This window comes from Somniosus microcephalus, chromosome 4 (genome assembly GCF_052327205.1).
Source record: "Somniosus microcephalus isolate GS21.2 chromosome 4, FLI_Smic_1.0, whole genome shotgun sequence".
Taxonomy (NCBI): Eukaryota; Metazoa; Chordata; class Chondrichthyes; order Squaliformes; family Somniosidae; genus Somniosus; species Somniosus microcephalus.
Genome location: NC_140990.1, coordinates 345078623 through 345099237, shown reverse-complemented (window position 1 = coordinate 345099237; position 20615 = coordinate 345078623). Strand labels below are relative to the sequence as shown.

Sequence of the window (20615 nt, the reverse complement as noted above, 5' to 3'; positions counted from 1 at the left end):
TAAATGCAGAAAGCCTGTCTGCCTTCTAATTTCTGGAACATTCCTTCTTTGTCAGTCCAAACCTGAACTTTGCAGGCCTTGGCCATGAGGTTGACTGTAGCCGTCTTGTTGGGCCCTGGAGCCCTGGATTTTAAACTCAGTCCAGCCAGGGTGTCTCCAATAAGCCAGAAGTAAATCTTCAGGGGAGACATGAAATTTGCGAATCCTTTCATCCTGTACTCAAACCCTCTCGCTACGAAGGCCAACATACCATTTGCCTTCTTAACCACCTGCTGCACCTGCATGCTTACCTTCAGCGACTGGTGCACAAGGACACCCAGGTCTCGTTGCATTTCCCCTTCTCCCAATCTATTGCCATTCAGATAATAATCTGCCTTCCTGTTTTTGACACCAAAGTGCATAACCTCGCATTTATCCACGTTATATTGCATCTGCCATGCTTCTGCCCAATCACCCAACCTGTCCAAATCATACTGGAGTTTCTCGGCATCCTCCTCCCAGCACACACACCCACCCAGCTTTGTGTCGTCTGCAAACTTGGAGATATTACATCTAGTTCCCTTGTCCAGATCATTAATATATATTGTGGATAGCTGGGGTCCAAGGACCGATCCCTGCGGTACCCCACTAGTCACTGCCTGCCACTCGGAAAAAGACCCGTTTATTCCAACTCTTTGCTTTCTGTCTGCCAACCAGTTCTCTATCCAAGTCAATACCTTGCCCCCAATCCCATGTGCCTTAACTTTACACGCTAATCTCTTATGCGGGACCTTATCGAAAGCCTTTTGAAAGTCCAAATACACTACATCCACTGGTTCTCCCTTATCTATTTTACCAGTTACATCCTCAAAAAATTCCAGTAGATTAGTCAAGCACGATTTACCTTTTGTAAATCCATGTTGACTTGTCCGATCCTGTCACTGTTTTCCAAGTACTCTACTATTATATCTTTTATAATGGACTCTAGCATTTTCCCCACTACCGATGTCAGGCTTACCGGTCTATAATTCCCCGTTTTCTCTCTACCACCTTTTTTGAATAGTGGGGTAACATTAGCTACCCTCCAATCCATGGGTACTGTTCCAGATTCTATCGAATGTTGGAAGATGACCAGCAATGCATCTACTATTTCTAGGGCCACTTCCTTAAGTACCCTAGGATGTAGATTATCAGGCCCTGGGGATTTATCGGCCTTCAATCACGTCAATTTCCCTAACACCATTTCCCTACAAATACTGATTTCTTTCAGTTCCTCCCTTTCATCAGACCCTATGTTCCCCGACATCTTTGGGAGGTTATTTGTGTCCTCCTTTGTGAAGACAGAACCAAAATATGTATTTAATTGGTCTGCCATTTCTTTGTTCCCCATTATACGTTCCCCTGATTCTGACTGCAAGGGACCTATGCTTGACTTCACCAATCTTTTTCTCTTCACATATCTATAAAAGCTTTTACAGTCAGTTTTTATGTTCCCTGCAAGCTTACTCTCTCATACTCTATTTTCCCCCTTTTAATTAATCCCTTTGTCCTCCTTTGTTGAATCCTAAACTGCTCCCAATCATCAGGTTTACTGCTTTTTCTGGCCAATTTATATGTCCTCTCCTTGGATCTTATGCTATCCCTAATTTCCCTTGTTAGCCACGGTTGAGTCACCTTTTTTGTTTTATTTTTATGCCAAACTGGGATGAACAAATTCTGTAGTTCATCCATGCGGTCTTTGAATGTTTGCCATTGCCTATCCACCGTCAACCCTTTGAGTGACATTCCCCAATCAATCCTACCCAACTCGCGCCTCATACCATCATAGTTTCCTTTATTTAAATTCAGGACCCTAGTCTCTAAGTCAACTACTTCACACTCCATCTTAATGAAGAATTCTATCATATTATGATCGCTCCAACCCAAGGGGCCTCGTACAACAAGATTGCTAATTAATCCTTTCTCATTACATAATACCCAGTCTAAGATGGCCTGATCTCTAGTTGGTTCCTCGACATATTGGTCCAGGAAGCCATCTCGTATACACTCCAGGAATTCCTCCTCCACAGTATTGTTACTAATTTGGTTAGCCCAATCTATATGCAGATTAAAGTCACCTATGATAACTGCTGTGCCCTTCTTGCACGCTTCTCTAATTTCTCTTTTAATGCCATCCCCAACCTCCGCATTACTGTTTGGAGGTCTATATACCACTCCCACTAACGTTTTCTGCCCCTTGGTATTTCTCAGTTCTACCCATACAGATTCCACATCATCAGAGCTAATATCCTTCCTTACAATTGTGTTAATCCCTTCTTTAACCAGCAATGCTACCCCACCTCCTTGTAACTTTCTATGATTCTATGGGCATTTGTTTAGGAGTTCTGCAAGCTCTTTTTGAGATGCAGGATGAGGAGAAGGTGAATCAGCAGCAGATGGGGGTGTGGCTACAGATGAGCAATGTATCTCAATCCTAGCAGAACAACAGCAGTGCAATTTCAGGCCCTCCATGTCCTAGCTCGGTGTTTACTGCCCACTCCTATCTGCCTGATGTTTCTCATCTTTAGCTGGGGTGACTTTTCCACAGCCTTCACAGGCCCTGGATCCATTTTATTCCTTGAAATATTTGTCATGTTCAAGTTAGCAGCAGGGCTCGATAGCAAACCAGATATTTATCCAGTTCTTGTTTGAAGGAGATGTTCTCCAAGTTGAGTGTCTGCCATGTGCAGAGTGTAATTGGTACAGTTGGCACAAAAGCACTGGCTCTCAGTCTAGTTTCGTCTGTCTCGAGGAGTTCTTCTTGGGCATATCTTCTGTTCACAAAGACAAGGACAAACAAATGAGGTGATGCGGCCCGTCCTTCCAGGGATACCTATGATGGCCCTATCTCAACATCTAGCTACCAGAATAATGGAATTCTATAGCTCAGAAGCCTCCCTTTGGATCATTGTGCATTTGCCAGCTCTCTGAAAGAGCTATGCACTGGGTACCATTCCAGGCCCTTTCCTCATCCCCTTTTAACATTTTCTTTTTCTTGAATGATCCCATAGTTTTTGCTTCCACTCACGTATTCGGAGATTATTCCAGGTATTAATCATTCTGCGTGAAGCAGTGCTCCCTGACATCAGTTTTGAACTGTTTTTTTACTGGGTGGTACGTACCTCCTTGCAGGAAGTTACAATGGGCCACAGACAGACTCATTGAGTGGGCAAAACTGTGGCATATGGAGTTCAATGTGGGCAAGTGTGAGATCCACTATGGATCCGAAAAAGACAAATATTTACTTAATGGCGAGAGACTAGGAGTTGTGGAGGAGCAAAGAGATTTAGGGATTCCATGTTCACAGATCACTAAAAGCTCATGCACAAGTCCAGAAAGTCATCAAAAAACGAATGGAATGTTGCCTTTATCTCAAGGGGCTGGAATACAAATGGAAGTGACGCTTCAGTTATACGGACCCTGGCCAGACCCCATCTGGAGTAACTGCGTTCAGTTCTGGGAACTGCACCTCAGGAAGGACATACTGGTCTTGGAGGGGGTGCAGCACAAATTCACCAGAATGATACACAGGCAAAAGGGTATGAGGCTGGGTTGCATAAACTAGGCTTGCATTCAGAAGGGCAATCTAATCAAGGTTTAAAAATGATAAAAGAATTTGATAGGATATATAAAGAGAATCTATTTCTTCTGGTGGGAGGAACAAGGGAGCTAATCTTAAAATTAGAGCCAGGCTACTCGGGAGTAAAATCTGGAGCTCTTTCCCCCAAAAAGCTATGGATGCTAAAAATTGAAATTTTCAAAACTGAGATCGATAGATTTTTGTTTGGTAAAGTTAGCAAGGGATATGGAGCATAGGCAGGTAAATGGAGTTGAGGTACAGATCAGCCATGATCGAAGTAAATCATGGTACAGTCTGAATGGCCTTCTCCTGTTTCATTGTTCCTATGTTCGTCGTATAACTTGAATTAGTGAATATTCCACTTACTATCTTGTATATCTCCAAAAGGTTCCTTCTCTTTAGCCACATCAAGAATCATAGATCATAGAATGATGCAGCTCAGAAGGAGACTATTCAGCTCATCGTGCCTGTAAAACCTCTTTGAAAGAGCTATCCAATTAGTCCCACTCCCCTGTTCTTTCCCTATAGCTCAGCATTTGTTTCTTTTTGAAGTATTTATCCAATTCCCTTTTGAAAGTTACTATTGCATCTGCTTCCACCGCCCTTTCAGGCAGCGCATTCCAGATCACAACTCCCTGCGTTTTAAAAAAAAATGTTCATGTCTCCTCTGGTTCTTTTGCCAATTACTTTAAATCTGTGTCCTCTGATTACCGACCTTTCTGCCACTGGAAACTGTTTCTCCTTATTTACTCTATCAAAACCCTTCAAGGTTTTGAACTCCTCTATTAAATCTCCTCTTAAGCGTCTCTGCTTTAAGGAGAACAGCGCTAGTTTTGCTAGTCTCGCCACATAACTGAAGTCCCTCATCCCTCATACCATTCTAGTAAATCTCCTCTGCACCCTCTCGAAGGCCTTGAAATCTTTCCTAAAGTGTGGTGCCCAGAATTGGCCACAGTACTCCAGCTGGGGCCTAACCAGTGTTTTATAAAGACATGGATAATAGATCCTTTCGCTACTCTAGACGTAACGATGCGGGAGCGGGAAGAGAAGACATTGCAGGTGATTCTCTGGCTATGATTCGATAGATAAGAATGGAACCAGGCAAATGCAGTCCCACCCAGCTGGATGATGGAGGAGAGACATTGGAGGAGGATGGTGTGGTCAACCGTGTGAAAGGCTGCAGACAGATCAAGAAGGATGAAGGGGAGATAGATTACCACGGCCACAGTCACATAGGATGTCATTTGTTACTTTGCTGTTTCAGTACTTGTGGCAGAGGCTGAAACCTGATTGGAGGGATTCAGACATGGAGTTACGGGAAAGATGGGCATGGATTTGGGAGACGACAACACGTTCAAGGACTTTGGAGAGGAGTGGGAGGTTGGAGATGAGGTGGTAGTTTGCAAGAACAGAGAGGTCAAGGGTGGGTTTTTTGAGGACAGGATGCTGACGGCAGATTTGAAGAGGATGGGGACAGTACCTGAGGAGAGAGAACAGTTAACAATATCAGTTATCATGGCAGCCAGGAAGAGAAGTTGGATGGTCAGCAGTTTGGTTGGAATAGGGTTGAGGGAGCAGAAGGTGGGTGTAATGAACAAGATGAGCTCAGAGAGGGCATGATGGGAGATAGGAGAGAAACTAGAGAAAGATGCGAGTTCAGAGCTGGAGATGCTTTCAGTCTTCGTGACAAAGAAGCCCGTGAGCTCCTCACACTTGTTGGAGGTGAGGGCGAGAGGCCAGGGGTTATCTTTGTATTCAGGATGATCCTGGAATAGTGAGCAGGACCCGATGGTGCTTTAAGCGGTCCAGCCAGATCTGGCGGTGAATGGCTAAACCAGTTGTCCGCCATAAACATTGAAATCTGCATCCCTTGGACTTAAGGGAATGGAGATGAGGGCCATACAAGGGGGAATGACCAGGGCGAGAGAGAGTAATGGTTTTAATGCGAACAAGGGTATCGAAGGTGGAGGTGAGGATGTGATTGAGCAGATCGGTAGCTGCAGAAATGTTGTGGTGAATGGGGGCCAAAGGCTATACAGTTGTGAATTTGAAAGTGCCGTTGTAAGTGACTGGGAAGAGTTTTTTCCAGGGGCGGACACAGAAGGAGGTGGGGTTGGGAAGGGGAAGAGGGATGTGGGTAGAGAGTGATACAAGAAAGTGATCAGAGATGGCCTTATCTGTGATTGACACGATGGGAGGAGAGAGGCCACGTGAGATGGCAAGGTCAAGGGGGCAGCCGTGAATATTGATAGGGGAGTTTGTACGGCAGGGAGGATAGGAGGTCAGTGAACTCGGGAGCGAGAGCATGGTGAGTTGTGATGGAGGTTGAGATCACAGAGGATGAGAAGTTGCTCAGTGCAGAGGCTGAGGGAGGAAAGCAGTGAACATATCTCGGTGAGAAACTTGGTGTGCGGTCTGGGTGGGCGGTAGAGAACGAGGATTTTTAAATGAGGCGCGAGTGGGTGGAACAAGGTGAGATGCTCCAAGGAGGAGAAGGTGACAGGAGTAGGGAGACAGACCAAGGTGTGATTTTGTGATGAGAGCCACACCGCCACAGCAGTAGTTTGGGCGGTGAAAGTGGTGGTAGGTATAGCCATGAGGGGAGACTTCATTTTGGGGGAAGGTGTCATCATCCGTCAGCATTACGCTAATCAATCCATCGTCAACACCTTCACCGAAGCGTACGAGAGCATTGGCCTTACAGTAAACATTCGTAAGACAAAGGTCCTCTACCAACCTGCCCCCGCCACACAGTACTGCCTCCCGATTATCAAAATCCATGACAAGGCCTTGGACAACGTGGACCACTTTCCATACCTCGGGAGCCTACTGTCAACAAGGGCAGACGTCGACGACGAAGTCCAACACCGCCTTCAGTGTGCCAGTGCAGCCTTCGGTCGCCTGAGGAAGAGAGTGTTTGAAGACCAGGACCTCAAACCCAGCACTAAGCTCATGGTCTACAGAGCAGCAGTGATACCCGCCCTGCTGTATGCCTCAGACATGGACCATGTACAGCAGGCACCTCAAAGCACTGGAGAGGTACCACCAACGCTGCCTCCTCAAGATCCTGCAAATCCATTGGCAGGATAGGCACACCAACGTCAGTGTTCTTGCTCAGGCCAACATCCCCAGCATCGACGCTTTGACCACGCTCAACCAGCTCCAATGGACGGGTCACATTGTCCGCATGCCCGATACGAGACTCCCAAAACAAGCACTCTACTCGGAGCTCCGGCACGGCAAGAGAGCCCCAGGTGGGCAGAGGAAACGCTTCAAGGACACCCTCAAAGCCTCCTTAAAAAAGTGCAACATCCCCACCGACACCTGGGAATCCCTGGCCCAAGACCGCACAAAGTGGAGGAGAAGCATCCGGGAAGGCGCCCAACACCTCGAGTCTCTTCGCCGGGAGCAAGCGGAAGCCAAGCGCAGGCAGCGCACGTCAACCCAAGCACCCCACCCACCCGCCCCTTCAACCACCGTCTGCCCCACCTGTGACAGAGACTGTAGGTCCCACATTGGACTCATCAGTCACCTGAGAACTCATTTTTAATGTGGAAGCAAGTCATCCTCGGTTCCGAGGGACTGCCTAAGAAGAAGAATCTATTCTCTCCGTTACTTCATCAAAGAACTAAGATCAAACTAGTCAAACATGATTTGCCTTTAACAAATCCGTGCTGGCTTTCATTTGTTAACCCATATTTTTCCAAGTGACAGTTAATTTTGTCCCGGATTAATGTGTCTCAAAGTTTTCCCACCACTGACGTTAGACTGATTAGCCTGTAATTGCCGGGTTTATGCCTCTCCCTTTTTCAGAACAAGGATGTAACATTTGCAATCCTCCAGTCCTCTGGCACCACCCCCATATCCAAGGAGGATTGGAAGATTGTGGCCCGAGCCTCTGCAATTTCCACCCTTATTTCCCTCAGTAAACTAGGAACCCATCCGGACTGTGACTTTTCTACTTTGAGTACCTCCTCTATCTATTTTAGTCCTGTCCAATTTCTCTCCTACCTCCTTTACTGTGACATTGGCAGCATCCCTTTCTTTAATGAAGACCGATGCAAAGTGCTCATTGAGTACCTCCGCCATGCCCTCTGCCTCCACAAGAAGACCTCCTTTTGGTCCCTACTCTGCCTCACCCTTCCTTTGACTATCCTTTTACTATTTATATGTTTATAAAAGACTTTTGGGTTCCCTTTTTCTGTTCGCCACTAATCTATTCTAATACTCTTTGCCCCTCATATTTCATTATACCACGGTTTGGGGCGGTGGGGTGTAGTTTATAGCACGGTTTGGGGCGGTGGGATGTAGTTTATAGCACGGTTTGGGGCGGTGGGATGTAGTTTATAGCACGGTTTGGGGCGGTGGGATGTAGTTTATAGCACGGTTTGGGGCGGTGGGATGTAGTTTATAGCACGGTTTGGGGCGGTGGGATGTAGTTTATAGCACGGTTTGGGGCGGTGGGATGTAGTTTATAGCACGGTTTGGGGCGGTGGGATGTAGTTTATAGCACGGTTTGGGGCGGTGGGATGTAGTTTATAGCACGGTTTGGGGCGGTGGGATGTAGTTTATAGCACGGTTTGGGGCGGTGGGATGTAGTTTATAGCACGGTTTGGGGCGGTGGGATGTAGTTTATAGCACGGTTTGGGGCGGTGGGATGTAGTTTATAGCACGGTTTGGGGCGGTGGGGTGTAGTTTATAGCACGGTTTGGGGCGGTGGGGTGTAGTTTATAGCACGGTTTGGGGCGGTGGGATGTAGTTTATAGCACGGTTTGGGGCGGTGGGATGTAGTTTATAGCACGGTTTGGGGCGGTGGGATGTAGTTTATAGCACGGTTTGGGGCGGTGGGATGTAGTTTATAGCACGGTTTGGAGCGGTGGGGTGTAGTTTATAGCACGGTTTGGGGCGGTGGGATGTAGTTTATAGCACGGTTTGGGGCGGTGGGATGTAGTTTATAGCACGGTTTGGGGCGGTGGGATGTAGTAGTTTATACCACGGTTTGGGGCGGTGGGGTGTAGTTTATAGCACGGTTTGGGGCGGTGGGATGTAGTTTATAGCACGGTTTGGGGCGGTGGGATGTAGTTTATAGCACGGTTTGGGGCAGTGGGATGTAGTTTATAGCACGGTTTGGGGCGGTGGGGTGTAGTTTATAGCACGGTTTGGGGCGGTGGGATGTAGTTTATAGCACGGTTTGGGGCGGTGGGATGTAGTTTATAGCACGGTTTGGGGCGGTGGGATGTAGTTTATAGCACAGTTTGGGGCGGTGGGATGTAGTTTATAGCACGGTTTGGAGCAGTGGGATGTAGTTTATAGCACGGTTTGGGGCGGTGGGGTGTAGTTTATAGCACAGTTTGGGGCGGTGGGATGTAGTTTATAGCACGGTTTGGGGCGGTGGGATGTAGTTTATAGCACGGTTTGGGGCGGTGGGATGTAGTTTATAGCACGGTTTGGGGCGGTGGGGTGTAGTTTATAGCACGGTTTGGGGCGGTGGGATGTAGTAGTTTATACCACGGTCGTTGCTGTTTGTAACCTAGCCCTGTCCTGCTTCCTGTTGGTGTATTTTCAGGCCGGAGAATCCCAACTCTTCAACATGTTACTGAAAACCCTGAAAGAGAGTGTGGAGGCAAAGGGGCTGCAAGAGTTCTGGGAGCTGATCGTGCAAGGTGGGAAGCACTCCATATTCCATTTGTTCATCAAGCGTGTGTATATAGACACAACAACTTGCATTTGTGTTTTCTAAATTTGTTCCTGGGATGTGGGCGTCGCTGGCAAGGCCAGCATTTATTGCCCTCGAGAAGGTGGTGGTGAGCCGCCACCTTGAACTACTGCAGTCAATGTGGTGAAAGTGCTCCCATAGTGCTGTTAGGTGAGGGGAGTGCCAGGATTTTGACCCAGCGGCGATGAAGGATCGGCAATATACTTCCAAGTGAAGATGGTTTGTGACTTGGAGGGGATCTTGGAGGTGATGGTGTTCCTATGCACCCGCTGCCCTTGTCCTTTTAGGTGGTAGAGGTCGTAGAGTTGGGAGGTGCTGTCATAGAAGCCTTGCCGAAACGAGGGGGGGGGGCGGGGGGGGGGTGGGGGGATGGGGGTGGGACGGGGACTGGGGATGGGACTGGACAGGAGTAGGATGGTGTGATCAACCGTGTCAAAGGCGGCAGATGGGTCGAGAAGGACGAGGAGGGATAGTTTACTACAGTCACAGTCACACAGGATGTCATTTGTGTCTTTGATAAGGGCAGTTGGAGAGGCTTGTATCCCCAGACAGAAGCGTAGGTTCCTGATCCGGCAGCTCTGAGGCCAGTTTAAAATGAGGTTAGAGTCTGTTCACTGTGATGACGGAGAGGATCCAGAGCTGACTGTTTGCAGGGTTTATTATGTGGTTCTATTAAACTGCTAGTTTCACTCACTGACCATTGAACTGACCCTGGTCAGACCCTGAAATCCAATCAGAGCAGAGAGCAGGGGAGTCGCTGTCTGGGGCAGGCTCCACCGTCTGGGAATGAGAATGCGCCAGTTTAGACGCAAGTTGGATTGCTCCTTTCTAGGGAGGGGCTCTTGGAAAGTTTGAAGGGCTAAATATAAATGGTGATTCTGCCCAGGGTGGAACTTAAAGTAAAAGGAAAAGCGCTATGCAAGAGCTAAAAAGTGCTGATATTGGGGGACTTTAATTACCCAAATATCGATTGAGATAATGCTAGGGTAAAGGGAAAGGAGGGGGAGGAATTTCTGAAATGTATTTAGGAGAATTTCCTTGACCAATATGTTCTTGGCCCAACTAGGAAGGAGGCACTGCTGGATCTGGTGCTGGGGAATGAGGTGGGCCAGGTCGACCAAGTGTCTGTGGGAGAACACTTGGGTACGAGTGATCATCGTATCATAAGATTCAGATTAGCATTGGAGAGGAGCAAGGAACAGTCTAGAGTGGAACTTCTAAACTGGAATAGGGCTAACTTCAATGAGATGTTAACTTGAGGGTAAAATGGAACCAAAGACTGACAGGGAAAACTGTAACAGAACAATGGGGGACAATCTAGAGTGGAGGTAGATGCAGAGAGGATGTTTCCTCTAGTGGGGAAATCTATAACTCTGGGGGCATAGTTTCAGAATAAAGGGTTGCCCTTTTAGTGTTGAGATGAGGAGGAATTTCTTCTCTCAGAGGGTCGTAAATCTGTGGAATTCTCTGCCCCAGAGAGCCATGGAGGCTGCATTTAAGGTGGAGATAGACAGATTTTTGCAAGATAAGGGAGTGAAGGGTTATGGGGAGCGGGCAGGGAAGTTGCTTTGAGCCCAAGATCAGCCACGATCTCATTGGATGGCGGAGCAGGCTCGAGGGTTAAGTTTTAGAAACAATAATCAAGGAAAAAATGAACGGTCACTTGGAGAGGTTTAAGCTAATTAAGGAGAGCCAACACGGGTTTCTAAAAGGCAGATCGTGTTTGACTAATCTAATTAAATTTTTTAGAAATATAGAAAAAAACATAGAAAAATAGGAGCAGGAGTAGGCCATTCAGCCCTTCGAGCCTACTCCGCCATTCAACATGATCATGGCTGATCCTCTATCTCAATACCATATTCCCGCTCTCTCTCCTTACCCCTTGATGCCTTTTCATGAAGTAACAGAGAGGATTAATGAAGGGAATGCAATGGATGTTGTCAACATGGATTTTCAGAAGGCGTTTGATAAAGTACCACATAGAAGGCTGGTTAACAAAATGAGGCTCATGGAATAGGTGGTTCAGTGGCAGCTTGGATAAGGAATTGGCTTAAGGACAGAACAGTGAGTTGTGGTAAATGGCTATTTTTCAGACTGGAAGCTGGCAGGCAGTGGTGTTCCCCAAGGGTCAGTGCTGGGGCCACTGCTTTTTATGATCTATATAAATAACCTGGATATTGGAATACAGAGTAGAATTTCTAAATTTGCTGATGACACCAAACTTGGGGGTGTGGCAAACAGTGAGGATGATACCAATCGTCTGCAACAGGACATAGAAAGGCTAGCAGAATGGGCAGACAAGTGGCAGATGGAATTTAATACAGAGAAGTGTGAGGTGATGCATTTTGGCAGAAGGAACAGGGAGAGGCAATATACACTTAATGGCACAGTTTTAAAGAGTGTGCAGGGACAGAGGGACCTGGGAGTTAATGTGCATAGGTCCCTGAAGGTGGCAGGACATATTGAGAGAGTGGTTAACAAAGCATATGGGATCTTGGGCTTCATAAATAGAGGTATTGAGTACAAAAGTAGAGAAGTTATGCTGAACCTTTATAAAGCGCTGATTAGGCCACAACTGGAGTATTGCGTCCAGTTCTGGTCACCACACTTTAGTAAGGATGTGAAGGCCCTTGAGGGTGCAGAGGAGATTTACCAGAATGGTTCCGGGGGTGGGGGATCTTAGCTGCAAGGACAGGTTGGGGAAGCTGGATTTGTTTTCATTAGAGCAAAGGAGGTTGCGGGGTGATTTGATAGAGGTGTACAAGATTATGACGGGTTTGGATTGGCTAGACGGGGAAATGCTGTTCCCACTAGTTGATGGTACAAGGACTAGGGGACACAGATTTAAGGTTTTGGGCAAGAGATACAGAAGGGATGGGAGGGAAACTTTTTTACGCAGCAAGTGGTGAGGACCTGGACTTCGCTGCCGACGGAAGTGGTGGAAGCTGAGACACTCAATGTTTTCAAGGGGAGACTGGATAGGCACTGGAGAGAAATAAACTTGCAGGGCTACGGGGATAGAGCGGGGGAATGGGACTGACTGGATTGCTCTACAGAGAGCCGGCACGGACTCGATGGGCCGAATGGCCTCCTTCTGTGCCGTATGACTCTGACTATAGTGATAGATTGTTCCTAGGGAGATGGCAACATGGACAGAAATTTAAGATAATTGCAAAAAAGAATTAAAGGGGAGGTTAGAAAAAATGTTCACACAGATGGTGATTCGAATATGGAACTTTTGAGAAGAAGAAAGACAGACTTAGAAAATAGGAGCAGGAGTAGGCCATTCGAGCCTGCTCCGCCATTGATCATGGCTGATCCTCTATCTCAATACCATATTCCTGCTCTCTCCCCATACCCCTTGATGCCTTTTGTGTCTAGAAATCTATCTATCTCCTTCTTAAATATATTCAGTGACTTGGCCTCCACAGCCTTCTGTGGTAGAGAATTCCACTGGTTCACAACCCTCAGTGAAAAATTTCTCCTCATCTCAGTCCTAAATGTCCTGCCCCCTATACTGAGACTGTGACCCCTCGTTCTAGACTCCCCAGCCAGGGGAAACATCCTCCCTGCATCCAGTCTGTCAGAATGCTATATCCCCTCTCATTCTTTTAAACTCTAGTGAATACAGGCCTAGTCGACCCAATCTCTCCTCATACGACAGTCCTGTCATCCCAGGAATCAGTCTGGTGAACCTTGACTGCACTCCCTCTATGGCAAGTATATCCTCTCTTGGGTAAGGAGACCAAAACTGCACACAGTACTCCAGGTGTGGTCTCACCAAGGCCCCGTACAACTGTAGTAAGACATCTTTGCTCCTGTACTCAAATCCTCTTGCAATGAAGGCCAACATACCATTTGCCTTCCTAACTGCTTGCTACACCTGCATGTTTGCTTTCAGTGACTGGTGTACAAGGACACCCAGGTCACATCAGCATTTCCCAATCTATCACCATTTAAATAATACTCTACCTTTCTGTTTTTTCTACCGAAGTGGATAACTCCACATTTATCCACGTTTTACTGCATCTGCCATGTATTTGCCCACTCACTCAACTTGACTAAATCACTTTGAAGCCTCTTTGCATCCTTCTCGCAACTCACAATCCCACCTAGTTTTGTGTCATCAGCAAACTTGGAAATATTACATTTGGTTCCCTCATCCAAATCATTGACATATATTGTGAATAGCTGGGGCCCAAGCACTGATCCCTGCGGTACCCCACTAGTCACCGCCTGCCACCCTGAAAAAGACCCATTTATTCCTACTGTCTGTTAACCAATTTTCAATCCATGCCAGTATATTACCTCCAATCCCATGTGCTTTAATTTTGCACACTAACCTCTCGTGGGACTTTATCAAAGGCCTTCTGAAAATCCAAATATATCACATCCACTGGTTCTCCCTTATCTATTCTACCAATTACATCCTCAAAAAAACTCCAGTAGGTTTGTCAAACACGATTTCCCTTTCATAAATCCATGTTGACTTTGTCTAATCCCGTTGATATTTTCTAAGTGTCCTGTTATCACATCCTTTATAATAGGCTCTAGCATTTTCCCTACTACTGATGTCTGGCTAACCGGTCTGTAGTTCCCTGTTTTCTCTTTCCCTCCTTTTTTAAATAGTGGGGTTACATTTACCACCCTCCAATCTGCAGGAACTGTTCCATATTCTATAGAATTTTGGAAGATGACAACCAATGCATCCACTATTTCTCTTTTAATTAATTTCTCCAGCACTTTTTTTACTAATACTAATTTCCTTTAATTCCTCCATCTCACTAGACCCTTGGTTCCCTCGCATTTCTGGGAAGTTATTTGTGTCCTCTTCCGTGATGACAGAACCAAAGTATTTGTTTAATTGCTCTGCCATTTCCTTGTTCCCCATTATAAATTCTGTTTCTGACTGTAAGGGACCTACATTTGTCTTCACTAATCTTTTTCTTTTTACATACTTGTAGTAGCTTTTACAATCCGCTTTTATGTTCCTTGAAAATTTACTCTCATTCTATTTTTCCCCATCTAATCATAAGAATCTCTTGGTCCTTTTTTGCTGAACTCTAAACTGCTCCCAATCCTCAGGCTTGCTACTTTTTCTCGCAACTTTATATGACTCCTCTTTGGATCTAATACTACCCTTCATTTCTTTTGTTAGCCATGGTTGGGCCGCTTTTCCTTTTGTGTTTTTGCGCCAGAAAGGAATGTATAACTGTTGCAATTCATGCATTTGTTCCTTAAATGTTAGCCATTGCCTATCCACCGTCATGCCTTTTGATGAAACTCCCCAATCTATCATAACCAACTCACTCCTCATACAATCGTAGTTTCCTTTGTTTAGATTTAGGACCCTAGTTTTGTATTGGACTTCTTCACTTTCCATCTTAATGAAGAATTCTACCATGTTATGGTCACTCTTCCCTAAAGGACCCTGCACAACAAGATTATTAATTAACCCCTTCTCATTGCATAATACCCAATCTAGGATAGCCTGTTCCCTAGTTGGCTCCTCAACGTACTGGTCTAAAAAAATCTCGTACACAGTCCAGGAATTCGTCCTCCACAGTATTGTTGCTAATTTAGTTTGGCCAGTCTATATGTGGATTAAAGTCACCCATGATTACTGTAGTACCCTTGTTACATGCATCTCTAATTTCCTGTTTGATGCCATCCCCTACATTACCACTACTGTTTGGAGGCCTATAGACAACTCCCACCAATGTTTTCTGCCCCTTGGTGCTTCTTAGCTCCACCCAGACTGATTCTACATCTTGATTTTCTGAGCCAATATCCTTTCTCACTATTGCTCAGATTTCATCTGTTACTAACAACGCCACCCACCTCCTTTTCCTTTTTGCCTATCCTTCCTAAATATCGAGTATCCTTGGATATTCAGCTCCCAGCCTTGGTCACCCTGCAGCCATGTCTCCATAATTGCAATTATATCGTATCCGTTTACATCTATTTGCGCCGTTAATTTGTCTACCTTATTACGAATGCTTCGTGCATTCGGATACAGTGCCTTTAGATTTGTCTTTTTAACATTTTTAGACATCTTAACATTATTTTGTACTATGGCCCTATTTGTCTTATTACCATTTTTCTTACCCGGACCCTATTTGTTCGTGCACTCCTTTGTTTGTACGCTCTGTCCCTTCCTGACACAATCTGGTTATCCTTACCCCAATCACTTTCCTGCACTGCTTCCTTGTTTTTTCTCTTTAGCATTCTAAATTTCTCTCCACCGGGACCCTACCCCCCCCCCCCCCCCCCGCCCCGCAACCTTATTTAGTTTAAAGCCCTGTCTACCTTCGATTTGCTAGAACTCTGGTCCCAGCATAGTTCAGGTGTAGTCCATCCCAATGGAACAGCGCTCTCTTTCCCCAGTACTGGTGCCAGTGCCCCACGAATCGAAACCCACTTCTCCACACCAATCTTTGAGCCATGCATTCATCTCCCTGATCCTATTGACCCTATGCCAATTTGCTCGTGGCTCAGGTAATAATCCAGAGATTATGACCTTTGTGGTTCTGCTTTTTAATTTAGTCCCTAGCTGCTCAAACTCTCTCAGCAGAACCTCTTTCTTTGTCATTCCTATGTCGTTGGTACCTACATGGGCCACGACAACTGGATCCTTCCCCTCCCACTCTAAGTTCGCTTCTTCAGCCCGGAGGAGATGTCCTTTACCCTGGCACCAGGTAGGCAACACAGCCTTCGGGACTCACGCTCTTGGCTGCAGCGAACAGTGTCTATCCCCCTAACTATGCTGTCCCTACCACTACCACGTTTCTTTTTGCTCCCCCCTCTTGAATGGCTCCCTGTACTACGGTGCTGTGGTCAGTTTGCTCATCCTTCCTGCAGTCCCTGCTCTCGTCTACACAGAGAGCAAGAACCTCGTACCAATTGGACAAGAGCAAGGGCTGAATCTCCTCCACCACTACCCCCTGGTTCCCCATACCTGCCTCGCTTGTAGTCACACCCACCTGTCCATGACCATGGACCAAATTTGAATCAATTAATCTAAGGGGTGCGACTGCCTCCTGGAACACAGCGTCCAGGTAACTCTCCCCCTCCCTGATGTGTCGCAGTGTTTGAAGCTCGGACTCCAGCTCATCAACACGGAGCTGAAGTTCCTCGAGCAACCAACACTTACTGTAGATGTGGCTGCCTTGGACATCAATGGTGTCCACCAGCTCCCACATGTTGCAGCAGTAACACATCGCCTGCCCTGCCATCTCTAATGTATTTAATTAATTAAGTGATTAAGTTTTGAATCCCGGCTCTTAATTTAAACCAATGCCCAAGAAAACAGAAAAATACTGACCAACCAATCATTTCCCTGCTTTCCTGTAACGTCACTCCTTGTTTTTTTGTTCTTTAAATCACCTGCTCCCTCACAGGTCGGTCCACTCCCGCTGCTACTCCCAATAGCTCAGTCTGGGCCTCGAGCCTCAGGCTTTATTTCCTCGCTCCTCCTTCGCCTGCTCCCTCACAGGTCGGTCCGCTCCTAATAGCTCGGTCTAGGCCTCGAGCCTCGGGCTTTATTTCCTCGCTCCTCCCTCACAGGTCAGTCTGCTCCCGCTGCTGCTCCCAATAGCCTTTCACGACCTCAGGATGTCCCAAATCACTTTACAGCTAATGAAGTACTTTCAAAGTGTGGTCACTGTTGTAAAATTGCAAAGAGACATTGATAGATTAAGTGAGTGGGCAATACTTCAAGGTAAGTGTGAGGTCATCCATTTTGGACCAATGAAGGATAGATCTGAGTATTATTTAAATAGTGAAAAGCTAAGAACAGTGGAGGTCCAAAGAGATTTAGGGGCCCATGTACACAGATCACTGAAATGTAGTGGTCAGGTACAAAAAAATAATCAAAAAGGCTGATGGAATGTTAGCCTTTATAACTAGAGGGCTAGAATATAAAGGGGAGGAAGTGTTGCTACAGCGATATGAAGCCCTGGTTAGACCACATCTGGAGCACTGTGTACAGTTCTGGGCATCGCACCTTAGAAAGGTTATATTGGCCTTGGAAGGTGGGCAACGCAGATTCACCAGATTGTGACCAGGGCTCCAAGGGTTAGTTTATGAAGAGAGATCACATAAATTAGGCTTTAACCCCCTGGAATATAGCAGGTTAAGGGGTGATTTGATGAAGGTTTTTAGGATTTTGAAAGGAATTGATGGGGTAGATAGTGAGAAACTTTTTCCACTGGTGGGGGAGATTATGACAAGGGAACATGATCTTAAAATCAGAGCCAGGCCGTTCAGAGGCAAGGTTAGGAAACACTTCTTCACACAAAGGGTGGTGAAAGTGTGGAACACACTCCTGCAAATAGCAGTAGATGCTAGCTCAATTAATAATTTTAAATCTGTGATTGTTAGATTTTTGCTGGACAAGGGTATTAAGGGATATGGAGCCAAGGCAGGTGGCTGGAGTTAGGATACAGATCAGCCATGACCTAATTGAATAGCGAAACATGCTCGTGGGGCTGAATTGCCTCCTCATGTGCCTATGTAATGGAGGAAATGTGCCACAAATCATGATTGAAACAGACTTTATAAAAAGCAGTTAGTTAGTTGCTTAAAAGAGAAATATTTAAGGGTATGGGGAGCGAGCAGTGTCATTGGATTATACTATGTGGCTAATGGGGAGGAACACTGGTGCAGATTGGGCTGAATTACCTGTTCCTGTGCTGGTTTTATGAACCATAGGGGATTAGGCTTTTGAGCCAGGATGGTCCTATTTCCTCCATCCCTTCCAGATGTTGTTTGGCCTGTTTTACATTTGCGGTTAATCTGAGTGTTGTGTTGGATGTGATACCTGATAGTAATATTTACAACCTATCTCTTAATTACAGACGCCATCTCTCTCATCACAAAGGGTGAAGTTGCAGAAAGCACGGTGACCTGTGATGAAGCCAAGCAGGTAAAACTAACCGCTCGTGGTGGTTACCCTACAAAGGAGAGGCTTGTATCCCAGTCAGTTGCACAGTGTCCTGGTCCTGCAGGTCTGAGCCAGCTGTTTACTATTGATTTGAGGATACGCCCGTTGCTGGAATGGCCAAAGTAAATCCTTCCATAAAGAGAGGAGCAGCTGAATAAAGCAGAACTTCGGCCAAATGTTCACTTTCCTTCGATGCAGCTGTACCCCCAACAATTAGACAATACAGAGTGCTGCGGGCGTTGTTTCTAATATAGGGACTGATATATTGCAGTGCTGGATGTACACCGTACTAAGATTTGGAATTCACAGGTGTGGTAAAGGTCTGCTTTTATTGTGTGTGATGTGTGTCAGTAATCTAACTGCTACAGAACACCATACAATGAATGCATTGGTCAAACATGACTCCAGGTTCAATAACAAACCCAATGACCTAGCTGTGTCAACCTTGCACTCCTACAGAAGCTCCTGTTCCATTCATTGTTCCTTTCTGTGGTTCTGAGCTCTTTCTGTCTCATTTGCAGTTTCTGGCACCAGAGGAGATGCCCATGGAAGAATTGGCAGTGTCCAAGGATGGTGGAGATGTGGATGATCTGGTTAGTGCTGCAATCAGTGCCACAATAGGGTTTTACTATTGGCATTCCCAGGATAAAGGATTCTGGGGCCTGTTGATTACGTAATAGTTTACCCCAACACCTTTGTTCTTAAAGTCAGTAGCAGCTTTCTGCCCAGTTGATATTAAAGCTTCAGTCAGTGTGTGTGATGTAATGGGTTCATTGGTGTTGCTTGGATGGAGAATGATTGAAAGTGCAGTACCCAAGGGGTCAGTGCTGGCTCCACTTTTACTCTTCATGTCTATCGATGAGCTAGGGAGCAAAATCTAAAACATTTCTGATGATACAAAAGTAAGGAGGACTGTAACAGACTTTAGGAAGATACAGACAGGTTAATGGAAGTGTCTGGTAATACATTTAGAAGGAAGAGCACAGAACTGGAGTGTACACTCAGACGCTGTGGCTGACCAGAGACCCAGGGCTATATCATTCTCTGAAAGTGCGAGTCCAGGCAGATAAAGCCATAAAAAAAGCCAACGGCATTTTGAGTTTTATAAATGGGGCTCAGAGTACAGGAGTAAAGAAATAATACATTTTTACAAAACGTCCATTAGCATTGTGTGAAGTTTTGGCCGCCTCAGTATAGAAAGGACATTAAAGCAATAGAGAGCGGATGGTGTAGATTCATCAGGGAATCCCAGGAGAGACTGGAGTTACCAATGGAGAAGAGAAGGCTACGTTGAGATTTAAGAAGTTTTTAAAAATAATGAGATTTGATTGTGAATAGAGAAAGACTATTTCCATTGGTTATTGACTCAGTTCTTCTTCTTATCATGTCCACAGACAGTCTATACATAGCCCAGCCAGAACTGGACACATTTTTGCGCCTTGTTGTTGAATTCGGCAAGATCTGCAACAGTGCAGGGTTCCTCTAACGATGGGCATTGCAGGAGATGTTACATAGTCTGTGCCTCAGTTCCACATTCACAAGTTGTCGGGCTGGTTGAATATCCCCATTTGCTTAGTGACACCTTTGAGCAACCTACACCGGTCCGAAGTCTGTTAAGGCACTTCCAGGTTGCCCAGTTGCAATTAGCTCCTGGGGGAAGGCTTTCATCAAGTAAAATTTGACTCCGTGATGAAGGATGTACAATTTATAATATCACTAAAGGACACAGGAGAAATGTCTTTACACAGAGGATTGTTGGAGGGTGGAATACTTTACCACAGGGAGTGGTTGAGGCAAAGAACATTGCATCTTTTAAGGAGAAATTATATAAATATTTGAGGGTCCTGGGGAGAGTGGGGAAGTGGGATTAGTTTGGGATTAGTACAGGGCTATGGGGACAGCAGGGCAGTGGGATTAGTTTGGGATTGATACAGGGCTATGGGGAGAGTGTGGGGCAGTGGGATTAGTTTGGGATTGATACAGGGCTATGGGGAAGAGAGCGGGGCGGTGGGATTAGTTTGGGATTGATACAGGGCTATGGGGAGAGAGCGGGGCAGTGGGATTAGTTTGGGATTGATACAGGGCTATGGGGAAGAGAGCGGGGCAGTGGGATTAGTTTGGGATTGATACAGGGCTATGGGGAGAGTGCGGGGCAGTGGGATTAGTTTGGGATTGATACAGGGCTATGGGGAGAGTGCTGGGCAGTGGGATTAGTTTGGGATTGATACAGGGCTATGGGGAGAGAGTGGGGCAGTGGGAATAGTTTGGGATTGGTACTGGGCTATGGGAGAAAGCGGGACAGTGGGATTAGTTTGGGATTGATATAGGGCTATGGGGAGAGTGTGAGGCAGTGGCAT

General features: G+C 46.1%; 1 protein-coding gene across 5 annotated transcripts in view; it reads left to right on the top strand.

Annotated features, from left to right (window-relative positions):
* LOC147120739 (DNA repair protein Ku80-like) overlaps nt 1–20615 on the top strand; it is a 197389-nt gene that overhangs the window by 156334 nt on the left and 20440 nt on the right. For 3 of the 5 annotated variants that reach the window (XR_015078230.1, XM_085986972.1, XM_085986975.1), the window contains 3 exons: nt 9165–9261; nt 18173–18240; nt 18780–18851. Coding sequence is in view for 4 of the 5 variants with exons in the window: in XM_085986972.1 (XP_085843098.1) it covers nt 9165–9261; nt 18173–18240; nt 18780–18851 (237 nt within the window). In the remaining variant the exon portion in view is untranslated. The remainder of the gene's footprint in view (nt 1–9164; nt 9262–18172; nt 18241–18779; nt 18852–20615) is intronic. The other 2 variants (XM_085986974.1, XM_085986973.1) reach the window with 1 other exon arrangement.